At 42.6% G+C, this 12,659-nt stretch overlaps 1 protein-coding gene across 2 annotated transcripts in view; it reads left to right on the top strand.

Moving 5' to 3' along the window:
- Positions 1-12,659, top strand: part of STK40 (serine/threonine kinase 40) — a 31,734-nt gene that overhangs the window by 1,105 nt on the left and 17,970 nt on the right. Inside the window, exons 1-3 of one of the 2 annotated variants that reach the window (XM_085313254.1) lie at positions 6,948-6,966; positions 9,739-9,851; positions 11,829-11,948. In XM_085313254.1, the coding sequence (XP_085169380.1) occupies positions 11,837-11,948 (112 nt within the window). In that variant the 5' untranslated portion in view covers positions 6,948-6,966; positions 9,739-9,851; positions 11,829-11,836. Of the gene's footprint in view, positions 1-6,947; positions 6,967-9,738; positions 9,852-11,828; positions 11,949-12,659 lie in introns of those variants that run through there. The other variant, XM_085313253.1, reaches the window with a different exon arrangement.

The following is a 12,659-nucleotide window of genomic DNA, read 5'->3' as shown; positions in this document are numbered from 1 at the left end:
GGGGCCGGGGCGGCGCGGCGCGGCGGGACAGGCCTCTCGGGTGCAGGCGGCGGCGCGCTGGCTTTGCGCTCCGCGGGGAGCCGGCGAGAGCGCTGCCCCGGCGCCGGCGGCCAGGCGCAGCCCGGCCCGCGGTCGCTGCCGCCGGGGTTCTGCCTGGGCCCGCGGTCGCTCGGGCCGCTTGTCCGCGCCCCGGCGGCTCCGGACGTGCCTGGGCGCTCTGCTGCCCTTGGGGAGCCTGGGGCTGGCGGTAGGACGGCGGGGCCGGCCCGGTCGGGGTCCCACTGCGGTTAAACGCCCGGTTAACAAAACTCCTTTTTTGTGTGTGTTTTCCACTCCGTTAGAGTAGCCTTGATAAGGATTTATTATTATTATTATTATTTACTTTAACAGCCCCTAACCATTCTTGCCACATGGTAACAGGCTCCGAGCTTGCTGAGGGAGCAAACAGCCCGTGCTTGGTGCTGATTTTGTTTTCGGTCCGAGTGGGAGTTTAAGTTCGTTGCTTTGGGCCTCTGCTGAGGAGAAGGCAGACTGGTGCGCTTTCGGCAGAACCTGGTTGTAGCTCTGAGTGAGAACGAGTAAGGCCAGAAGTTACTAAAGCTGGAGCTAGCTACAGGAATGTGCTCAGTCTTTCGACTATGTTGTTCCCTTAATTCATTTGAATAAAATATCAAGGAAGGCTTTTAAATTTGCTCCACCTGGAACCTACTTCTATTACCTGTTCTTTTTGATGGTTTTGAAAGCTATAGTTAAAATCCTTTCTTGCTACAGTATGTGAAAGTATTAAAGGAATGTCTTTGCTCTGCTGCTCCTCTCTCTGGATATGAAAGCCTTTCAGACTCGTTCTTATTTTGGCCACTTACTCTTTCCTCCTGTCATCCTCTCCGCTGTTTTATCCGTTCACTGGGTCTGGTTGTGAGCGTGAATGAGCTGTTCTCATACAGATGATTCATTATATGTGGAAAGCAGATAAGGGAGCTGCGTTTTCTAGCTCTACAGTTTATTTGCATTTGCAGCAATACACTGTTCTAAATTTTAGAATTAAGTACTTTTTAAAAAATATTCTGAAACCTTCTAAGCTTGAAGTTGGTTGGGGTTTTTTAAGCCTTTATTWTTTTTTGCTACTTCAGGGCCTTAATATATAGGCTTAACATATGCTGCTGTTTCACAGTGCGTATAGGTGTGCTTGGCATTTGATTGCATTCAGGCTGTAGTCTCAGCTATAGCCTGATGTCAGAAAGGAGGTAATGAAGTAGGAGTGAGTAGTAGAGCTGAGATAACTTGGCAGAGGCTAGTGCACAGTGTGGGGGGTAAGCGATCTGGGTCTCTAGCTGCTCGCTGCTGTGAAAGCCTCACAATCCCTCCATGACAGAAGCGGTGTTAGTTGAGTGCTCTAGTTCGTACAGAGATCAGGTGGAGAGGCAGATTTGCAGTGTGCACGTAGCAGAGGTGAAGCTTAACTTGAGGGACAGGGCAGATCTATGGCACRTGGGTAAGATCGAGACTAAGAAAAATCAGTGGTATCATTTTGTGCCAACAAGTTCCTTTTTCCTTGAATTGAAAAGGCTGTTTGTCTTCTACGAAGTCTTCGGCTTCGCGTCTGTGTCCAGTCTGATCTAATTTTCATCGTTCCTGCAGTCAGTGAAGATCTGATGGCCTGAGCTTTGTACGTGAAAGGTTAGATACACAGCACCAGAGTCTGAGTGTTCTGAATAACCTATGCGAAGTGGTTCTTGCTGCCTCGTTAGCTCTAGCTAATGTTTCTGACAGTCTGTGGGTTGTTCGTTTGCTTGGGGGGGTTGTTTGTTTGTTTACAAAAATGTGTATCCTGCTAGGTGATAGGTTTTAGCAGCTGCTGGAGCAGGACTCAGGTGTGTAAACAGGAGAAGGATTAGTGTCTGGTATGCTCGTCTAAAGAGCTTCAGCTAATATCCTGTTAGCAAAAATTCTCTAGTCCGTAGCAGTTGGGATGAAAGAGGTGTTTCCCTGATGCWGGAGCGTTTGTGCTGCATCCTTTTACTGTTTCTCTGTGGCATCTGCACTGATGATTTGGTCACATAATCACATTGCTTAAAAGCACCCTCATGATCAGCTGCTCAGGATATTGAAGAATCATCTCCTTTAAAAACCRCACAGAGGGAAGCCTTGCAGGCATTTAGCTGCTGTTTGATTAAGGACAACCCTATTGATTTTGCCTGAACTGCCCATTGCATTTAGTCTAATAAGGGAAGTTTATCTGTATTTGCAGAAACTTGGTGGTGCTCTAGATTTTTACATTTTGTGCCTCACTCTTGCCTGTGAGCTCTCCAGCTGGAGCTCTTGCTAGACTGGAGGAAGCTCTGTGCCTATTGTAATTTTCCACATGAAATAGTCTTTTCTTGACAGTGGCGTAAATCCCTTTTTGGTCTTGTAGTATTTATATCAAATGTGCTTTTGTGCTATGTATGGTAGTACCATTAGCATAGTATGGATACTTGAAACAGATAACATAACTTGAAATACTTTCTTCTGTCTAATTAAGGCTATAGGAGAAAATTACATTTAAAAACAGCAAGCRTATCTTGCCATAAAGAAGAGTATCAGCATGTGCGTGACTCATGCAATAGTCTTTGTCCRTGTGAAGCAAGTCCTGCTGCAGTGAACTTAAGTTACCATGTATATTTAGCATTCCTTAAGCTATACGTGAAAAATAAAATCTAGTGCAATAAATGCCTTACCTGATGGTGATTTTAGAGCTAATGACTACATGAATTCATGGGAGCTCTGTGTGAACAACAGCCCACAGTCAGGAACTCCATATGCCATGATCTGATATTGGGAGAGCAGTGCAGTCTTTTTCTGGTACTTCCAGAATGCCAAAGTTTCGTTTCTAGTTCTCCTATGTTGTGTCATGCTCTAGCTGGCCGCTACAGTGAGATGTTACACTCTTCTRGGATCACTCTTTTGTTTTGTTCTCTTTTCTGTTGACTGGAAACCCTTATAGATGTGTCCCATACTTCAGCATGAAAGGGTTAAGCTTAAATTGGTGATTATGTAACCAAACAGGGAACTCCCAGAGATGAGTCCTCGGCTATCTAATGTGTTGATGTATCAGAAGGGTTTAAAGAAAGACTAGCGTGTTGCGTATTTGTGCTGTAATTACGTTACTGGAATCTTGTGCTTCAGAATTTCCTCTGCCTGTCTGTGGGGGCCAGAAAGGAATTTCCTTTCCTTGATGCATGGTTTGGCCTCAGGAAGTTTTTTGTCTCTGAAAAGATGGAGTTTGACTGCGGCTGGACGTGGGACATAGGCAAGGTGTATTGGGATCCTTATGGCAGTATATTCTCTCAAGGGCTGGCTGTGTCTTATCCACACACCCAGGATTAAGCTAATCGACAGGTTGGAATCAGGAAAGATTTTTTCTGGTAGGTGAGTTTGGCAGCGGATGTTGGAGTTCTTGTCTTCCAGCTTGTAAAGTATGGCTCACTTCTGAGAACTGGGACTTTGATTAGAGATGCCTTCATATTGTAACTGGTGGTGCCCTGGTCTCCTGCACTATGCTGACAAGTCTGGATTCTTCTGTTCTTTTCCTTTAGTCAGATAAACTCTGCCTCTCACTTCCAAGCTGTCTTTTTAWTTATCTAGGGGAGAAGCTTGAATGAATCTCTGCATATTTCAAAAAAAATTTAGACTCTTCCATGTTTTGAAGACAGCTTTGTTCCCCAGAGGGGTTTGYTGAGAAATACATGGGTTCTCTACAGGTTAAGCAGTTTTGAACGATGATCAAYTTTGTAGTATTGACTCTGGATTCTCTGCTGGACTTTTATTTTGTGATGTTTTATTTTTCTTTTACAGCTTGTAAAGATTCTAGTGTTTCAGATCTGTAAAAAGTAATGCTCCTGCACAGTGAACCTACCGAAGTGCTGCTGTTGTCATGTGGAAGGACAGTCTATTTGATTTCTTCTTCCTTTTTTTGAGGGAGATCTATAGTGGCTGTGTGTGTCCTACTGCAAGGCACTCTCCCCAAGTGGAGGAGCTGGAACCACGCTCAAGGAGGAGCCTCCCTGTTCTGTCATGCCTGGTTTGTTTTTGGATCTGCCTTACAAAACTTTACTGTAATCCCAGAGCGAATGACTCCTCATCAGGCCTGATTTGATTTGAACTCCACCTCTTTTTAGGGAAGCTTTCAAATGGGAATCTTGCCTCTTTATCAGGAGAGCAAATGACTTTGGTCAGAGATGTCTCAAGCTGGGTATGCCTGGGGAAGATGTGTGGCAACACTTCGTGGCGTTGCTGTTTTCTCGCAAAGATCTTAACTTGTTTGTTGCTGTGTGTTCCTGTGCTGAGAAGTCAGATCATACTCAAGATTTTACTCATTTAATATTAGTGTTCATCAAGATTTTTAGGTCATGTCCAGTATCATTTTGCGTGAGCTAGAATTTGCCATAAGCCACGTTTAGAAACAGATGTGAACATTGGTTAACTATGACTGATTAAATATTGTCTAGTAAACTGCTTGGGTGGTAAAAGATGTAGGTTCATCCTGCTCAACTGAAACAAATTTTTTTAGCTTAGATTTTTAGAAAAGYTCAGGCTTGTGCTGAGGCCTGTAATAAAAGGTTGATAGGAGATTGGAAGGCACAAACAGAATGATCAACTTTGTGCCAACTCCGCAGAATTTACAATAGAAATACTCAGTCTGTTTTGATCTTATTTCTGAGGAGAAAGTTTAATTCTCCATCATTAGATGGGCTGAAAACAATTTTTTTGCAAAAACTAGATGCTGATGCAAAGGGAGCAGCAAGCAGGGGGACAGGTCAGTTCCTAACCAGTGGCACTGTGCAAGGAGGAGCTAAGGTGAATGCTTTCAAGAAGATGCAAACAAATGCATTTTGAGGCACTAGTTAAGTGAGTTCATCCAATTGTTAGAGACCACAGTTTGGGTTCCTCTGCCTTACTCATGTTCAAGACCAGGCTGGAAGAGCTCTATCGTCGAGCAGAGCTGTGAGCAATGTTACAGCATTTGCCTTCCAAAAAAGAAAGCTGAGCAAAAATCCTGTATTAGGTGGCAGGTCTTTTCCTGCAGGGAAGGGGAGATTAATATTTCATGAATACACAGAGTCAAATRCTCCACTTCCCTGAGCAGCATGACAGCAAGAGGTTTGAGAAAGAGCGTTGGCAGTGCTCGCTGTGGTGCCTCTTCCTTTGTGTTTCTTTAGCTGACGTTTCGAGTTTGATGACAAATTGTAGCCGCCAGGAGTCTCCAGGGAGAGGTGATTCATTTGTCCTGTGCACATGTTTAAATCAGCAGTCTGGCAACTGCACTTGTAATGCGAAGCTGGCCTATCTTGTTCACCTTCGGTGTTCCCGGTTCAGAAGTGACGTGCAGGTTTCAGGCGTTTGAGCAATCCTGTCAGCTACATAAGGCAGAATCGATGTGAGAGCATTCGCCAATAAGCTTTTTGTTGATTGTCTTCAGACTGCTTCTTGGGTTACTGTGGCTTCTGGAGGTGATTTTTTTTCTTTATTTCTTTAATGAATGTAAATTACTTTCTGAAGATGCTTTATCCCCTGTAGCCATTGATTTCTGCAAAACTGGTGGGCTTCATTATCTGTTACTGTCTTGKAATACTCAGTATTTGCTAGCTATTATCTCATCCAGTTCCCTCACTTTCAAAGATCATCTCATTTGTAGGAATGGAGTAGGTCATTTTTTGGAATCATTAGTCACTGCACTAAAACATGAAGGTAAAAATATGCTTAAACAGAYTATCTTGGTTTTGTCCCATTATTGCAAGATAAAGCAACAGAAAGCATCAGTGAGGTCATACTCAGCTGTTCCAGTGTCTGAACTAGTTTCTGAGAGGCAGAGTAGTCTTACTAACTTCCTTAAGATGCTCTTTTTTCTGCTCCACCTATTTGCAGTGGCTCCTGGACTGCAGGACCTGCTTGTTATTTAATTGGAGTTGGAAAAGGTTATTTCCTCTGCTCTTGTTTTCCTTTGTTCCTATGCTGGTTGTTAGAACAGCGTGCAGAAATTCATGGAATTAGGCAATTTCCTTAAGCTACATAATTTTGGAGAGCCCTAGATGTGATGTCTTTTAATGCTTCTATTAATGTCATAGCACAGCAAGAAGCTTCAGACACTTTTCTCTAGTGAGACATTAGATATATTTTATGCATCATGTTAAAACCTTATGTAAGAAATTTTCATACTAGCCTTGTAGTTTCATTGTCCCTGCGAGAAAGATCATTTGTATTACAGATGGTGGAATTGGGAACGGGTGGCTGAAATCCACTTTGTACAGTTGGGGTTTCCTGGGGGGAGGAGGGATCTTTAGGATCTCACCGTATTCACATCTAATGGTCCTCTCCCTAGGATGAGGTATTTTAAAGGATACGTGTTTGTCTTCTAGTTATTTTCAGAAATACTGAATACTGTCTCTTGAGACTGATCCTGCTCRTGTTAAAAACTAATCTTTATGGAGTCCTAAGGACTGGAAAATTCAATCTGTCTAGCTTTGAGGTTGCCTGTAGATTCACACAAGCTGCAAAAATCTGGGAGACGCATGTTTTTCACCATTAGGAAGGCTAGTAACCTCTTTTATAGACATATTCTAAAGTCTCAACTTAGCTCTATTTTAAAATTCAGATGTATGCTGCAATTTTCAATGTAACCACTTTGTGTGCGAGGCTTCAGTTAGTGCTTGTTCACTCTCTGTCCATTGTGTTTGAGGAGGAAATCGTTGTGCGATGCAGTAATCCCCTCACTTGTGTGCTTTAAGTAAGCCTACCCTGGGAAAAGGCTTTGCTGTTCTGGCTATGCCAGTGGCAGGACATAAAGAAGAAACTCGCTCGCTCTGTGAGCTTGTTACATGGAGGGGCGGTGGTGCTTCCAATGAGCACGTGAGCAAGGSTGAGGGTCTGCAAGTGCCTGCAGCCAGTGCTTGTCCAGAAGGCCGTGACTGCGGGGAGGATGCGGATCTGGTGAGGCCCCGTCGGTGGGGTGGAACGGCAGAGCGCTTTCTTGCATTGCTTGCTGATTGGGATTCTCATCTCCCTGCTGTTCCTGCTCCCAGGCCTGAATGATAAGGGTCACTGTGGGGCTGGCCTGGTGTTCCTGTTTGCAGCTGGGGAGTAATTCTAAACTATCCTACTGTTTTTTTCTTCTAAAACTTCTTTAAAGCTTGTGCTTCCAGGATATAATTCATCTATTAGCATCTGAGCTAATACCAGTTTCATGTTGCAAGCACTTGTAGCAGTGAACCTCCTTGAAATCGGAGTTTTGTATCAGGCCCGCTCAAGGCAGGATGAAGTGAATTTGCATGTGGGAAGGGTAATCTCTCACGCTGCAGGGTTGTCTTGGGGGTGGGGGGAAAAGCAATGTTTTGTTTGCTTGGTTTTGATGGAGGATGATGCAACTTGAACAAACAGCGGTTTCAGGGAAAGCTGTGCAGTTGCATTACCAACTTTGGTGCTCTCTTGAACAGGCGGAACACCATCATGTAGAGCAGGCCCGCTGGCAGACCCTAGCAGGATTCARCTGGTGATCTCCTGCAAAAACTGACAGAGGAGTCCTGCTCTGAGACTTACCTGGTAGTGCTGGAGAGCAAGGAAGTCATGTTGGCTACAGAAGCATGCTGAAGCAGCTCAGGCCCTCAAAGGAGGATTTGGGGGACCAGTGTAACCAAGACATTTTTAAGTAGTCACAGCTGCTCTCCTTGTCCCTGGGGAGCAAAGGCTGGGCCTTTGGAGAGGAGCTGGGCTGGAGCTCCAAAGCCCCAAATAGCAGGGGGCGAAGCAGAAGTTCAGGATGGTGGGGAAGGTTGCGTGCCCAGAGCAAGGCATCTGGGCTGAGGCAAGTAGCAAGGGCCCAGTGAAGCCAGAGTTGCGCTCTACCCCACCATGCAAGTGCCAGGTAGGCCACAGGATCTCAGGAAATGGGACTGGAGGGCCTGGACGCTGAAGGAGGCAGTAGAGCCAGGCACTGTGGAGCAGGCAGGCTAGCCCCGGGCAGCTCCCATCTAAGAGTTGGGCAGTAGGGTGACACTCCCGTTCTCTTTTTGCCCATCTCCTCCTAATTTAAAATGGCTGAAGATATTTTCTGTAAAGCTTGTTTCAAAATATTCTTGATTTTAGACCTGTGTGGGGTGTATGGCCTCTGGTTCTGGAGAAGGCCTTCACGATGAAATCCATGGCCTTTGACCAATTTCCTTGCTCTAATCAGGGTTACACAATGTGCAGAAAAGGGAAAAGGATCCTGTTTTCTCACAGCAGCTGCCCTCATTTTTTTCCCCTTGCTCTGGGACTTTCCTCCATCCAACTTTCTTTCTTTCCATTCTTAAAGGAACTGCAGCCTGAAGTGTACTCAAGTGTAAACTCTGAGTTAGAAGTGATTTAGARGTAGCTCTAGGTGCTACTCGGTGTCCTTAGGGGCTGGTGGAGTTGCTAGGCTTGCTATCCTCACTGCCTTGAGCTTCAACCCAAATAGTAGAGACTGAGTAAGGAGGATCAGTGAGATTGGGTAGAAAGTAGGGTGAATGGCACTGACTGAACAAACAAAATTGTCTTTAATAGCTCACTACTCATTTGTATTAGTGTTTTCCTTGCTTGCTCTTACAAGAATTTCATGATGGGACTGTGGTATTTAAATTGGTGGATGTCTTTTTAACAGAGGTAGGGTTGGGGCACCTCCACTCCTGCTGTGTGCTGAGACAACTCATAGTGAAAATTCTGGCTAGACAGTGCACGTGGGTGAGCAGGCTGTCTTCGTTCCAGCCCATCTGGCACAAGTCTGCGCGACTACGGCTGTGCACTGTGTGGTCCTACTACCTAGAGTAACATCCTTGATCACTGTTCATCAAAGTAGTAATAACTTAAAGATGTTTTATGAAATAAGTACTGAATAGTCTTTACAGATTTCCCTRTACCAGGCTATAATACTGTATTATGTTTTGGCTGGTGTTCCAAGTTTGGCTCCCATGTGCCAAATGTTCCTTTTGCTTTTTTCAATTGATGATATAACTGAATACTGGTGAATTAAAACAGTTGGATTAACAAATGTGTAACATAAACAATATCTATGAGTTAAACTTTGAGTATTTGGTATAGATTCAATCCTAGAGTGTCTGGAAATCATAAATTGAATCTCTCCTTTCAAATGAGACCTGGTGAACTGTTAAGCAGCACTGAATTTGCGTAGGATTGGTTTGGTTTGGTTTTGATTTCATTTTTTTTAAAGGCCAAACACACAAATTGCAGTGGGAACTTCATAAGAATAACACTCAGTGTGTTGTTTGCCCTTTGCGGAAATTCTCTGAAGTCCAAACTTGTAAGCATTAACTTAGACAGTGATTAAAAATTGCTTCTAATGCTGAAGATTCTGTTATGGCATCATTGATAATTTGTATATATTTAAAATGTGGTTAAAAGCAGTCAAGCTTTGTACCATGCGACTAAGGTTAAAATGGAGATCACTGTTTTTTTCTACTCCAAAGATCCATCTTACTTCACAAAATGCTTTTGGAGATCTTTAGTGCTTGTATACGTCTTGCTGCGCATAGCCAAGCATCTCTGACTCTTTGGTGACTAAACTTCAAGGCACTTTTCATTCTCTCATGTGAGATCAGGAACTTGAGGCCTCTTCTAAGTCAAAATAAACGCAGATATTCCAAGCTGCAGTTTTGGTGCATACCACGTTATCGTAATCAAGGATAATCCAGAACCACAGCATCAAGCGTATCTCGTTTCACATTACAGAGTCCTCGACCTTTCGACCATCCAGCCTTCTCCAAGGTGATGCCTCCTGTCTCCTGAGACGTTGGAAAACCTAGTTTGGAAGAAGAGTAAAGATACAATTGATGCTGAACTACGTGAGTCCTCAGATTATTTTGTTTACGATAACGCTGTTTGCACCATAGATTTCTATCCAGCTCAGATTGCACAACAGTTATTATCTCAGAGTTCCTGTGCAGTGGGGTTTCTGCAGTGGAAATCTTACTCATATGTTTCCAGCAGAAATGATTATGTTGCAAGGATTGGAGACTTCTGTAAAGCACAATCAAATATTAGGTCAAGGATGCAGAATGAACAAAACAAGGAGCATATGGAGCTCCAGATTTTGTTCTGTTTAACTGATAATACTTTTTCTTTCAAAGATCTGAACTGCTGAGAGAATATAGTAGTGCATGGATGTGAAATCTGCTGTTAAGACTTCTCACCTTACCTCTTTTGCTATTTCTGCTAATCTCGGTGACAGATGCTGCTGGATAAATTGATGCAATGAGATCACTGTTGTGTCCACAGAAAGGGTGGAACTGCTGGAGGGTAAACTTCCCAGCTGTATTCAAAGCATGGTGATTTATCGGTCTCTTTGTGAAACACAGACTTTTAAACAAAGAAGTCCAACAGACAGCATTTTTCTAGTCTGTTCTAGGACTATTTTAGGGAAAATTACCAGGGCTCGGTTTTGACTTGCTAAGAGTAAGAAAGTGGATATGTGCTTAATTTTTTTTTTAACTGAAACATTAGAGCATTTGGGGTAGATATTTGTGAACTAATTTCCAAGATATAAAGGTGAAAAGGAGGTGTATGAGGAAACAACTTCAGTTTGCTGCTGGAGCTGATTTATGCTTCCAGTAAACATGCTGTGTGTGAAGGATAGCTTTTCAGCAAACATAAGTCATTTTCATTTCTACGGAAAGAGAACCTCTTTTCTTTGGGGAAGAGATGTTTTAGTGATAAGACATGAATTTATTTGGCCTTTTAAGTATGGGTTCTGCAGTAACCTGATAAATTCTCTTTAGAGTTCTGAGTAGCAGAAGGCTTATATGTGTTTGAAAACAGATTAACTTTCACTAAGGAGAAATTACTTATGCTTTTAGTTGTTCATATTATAGAACTGTAGTGATGTGTGGACTTTGAAAAAATATTTTGATGCAAAGCATGAGATACTCCCCTGATAAATTAAAGTGTTCTTTGCATACAGTAGTTATACAGGAGAGCCTGCGTACTGATACCACAGTGTTTCCTTTCATTAGACTATCCATTAAAGGCATGCAGTAGTGTTTTAAACCTAAACAAAGCATCGCTTTCTGCACATGGAAACTGAAGAAAGTGTGTTATATATTGGACACTGGTTTCATGCATTCAATTCAGTCCAGCTGCATTGGGTGTACAGGGATGGAGACGAGCTTAAAAAGTGATAGCCTAAAGAGGTACAAGGGAGGAAAGTATTTTCTCAGATTAAAATACATTTTTGCAAAATCACTGTTAAATTAACTGAATCTCAGAGTAACTAACAAACACGTTTACATTTTCTGTGCCCTTCCCTGTGTGCTTGTTGGAAAAGGTGAAAGATACTGTTCATATAGACTTGTGCCTTCTGAGTTATCTGGTAAGCGACCTGCCTGTAACACCTCGGGTGAAGTTCTCTGTGAATGAACTCCACAAAATTCCATAGGCTGAGTCGGAATTAGGTATCTATAGTAAGGAATAATTCAGGCTTCCAGAGTTTTTTGGAGTATGTTAATTTGCAAACTTGTTTTTTTTGCTGTGAAACAAGCTTTAATTATTTTGACTTATTCCGACTCTCCTAAAACAGTTGTTTGACAGACAAATGTTGCTTTGAATAGTGAGGCTGACTTTTATAGTCTTAAAAATACATTAAGCCTGCAGCCCCCACCGCAATAGATCTATCAATAAATGAGTTGTAGCTTTTTCTGTAGAGGCACAAGTAGGCAGAGATACAAATGCATCAGTAAGTGAAAGCCTTCCAATATAAAATAAGGGATAGTATRAGGAAATCAACTCAGTTGCTTATCAAAATGTGATCTTCTCTCTCTTTCAAGAGCCAAGGATGAAGCGGCGAGCATCAGACAGAGGAGCTGGGGAAACATCCACTAAGGCAAAAGCTCTTTGTACAGGGATTTCTGGAAATAATGCCAAGAGAGCAGGCCCTTTTATCCTAGGTAAGCAGGGAAGGTTTTCTTCAACTTCAGTTTTCTAGGTAGAAAGCCACTGATTACAAAACTGAAAATAAAAGAAATAATAAAATGAGGCAAAGCAGATGTGYGATTTAGGTTCTTACATCAGAATGAAATTCATCTGATGTTAATAAAGCAGCATTAGTCAGAGCTTCTGTACCTAGGAGATTTGAAGTATTAATTTAGGAAGGCAGATACAGCTTTCTACATAAATGCAAGCCCTTGTTTTTTACTTTTTTCTTTAAACTACATTTTAAAACCTTCTTTATATAAAGTTAATTCAGGAGATTGTTAGAGCTGCAGGGATATGTTCAATTCCACTTCACTGGAATATACTGGAAAATCACCATATAGACAACTTCATAATGCAATATGGCATTAGTAGAGATACATGGCAGGGCAAGACCACTGTGCTAGCTTTTGAGAGCTGTTGTTAGGTTAGGACTGGTTATGTAAAGTGCTAAGAATATGATGAACTTCACAGGTAGAAAAAAAAGGATAATCAATTAGAAATGAATTGGCTTAAACTGAATTGTAGAGATTGTATGTTAACCTAAAATTTGGACTAATCTGTGTATCTAAGCAGTTCCTGCAGAGGTGGCAGTTAGGTTTAGAGGTTTGGTAATAGTTCTTTGCCATGGGTGTTGCTAGTAAATGCAAGAGCCATACAGCTTAGGCATGCAGAAATTTGTATTT

The sequence above is a fragment of the Rhea americana genome, unplaced genomic scaffold (genome assembly GCF_003343005.1).
Source record: "Rhea americana isolate MKP2758 unplaced genomic scaffold, rheAme1 scaffold_380, whole genome shotgun sequence".
Classification (NCBI taxonomy): Eukaryota; Metazoa; Chordata; class Aves; order Rheiformes; family Rheidae; genus Rhea; species Rhea americana.
Note: the sequence above shows the minus strand (reverse complement) of the source record. Positions and strands in the feature narration are given on the sequence as shown.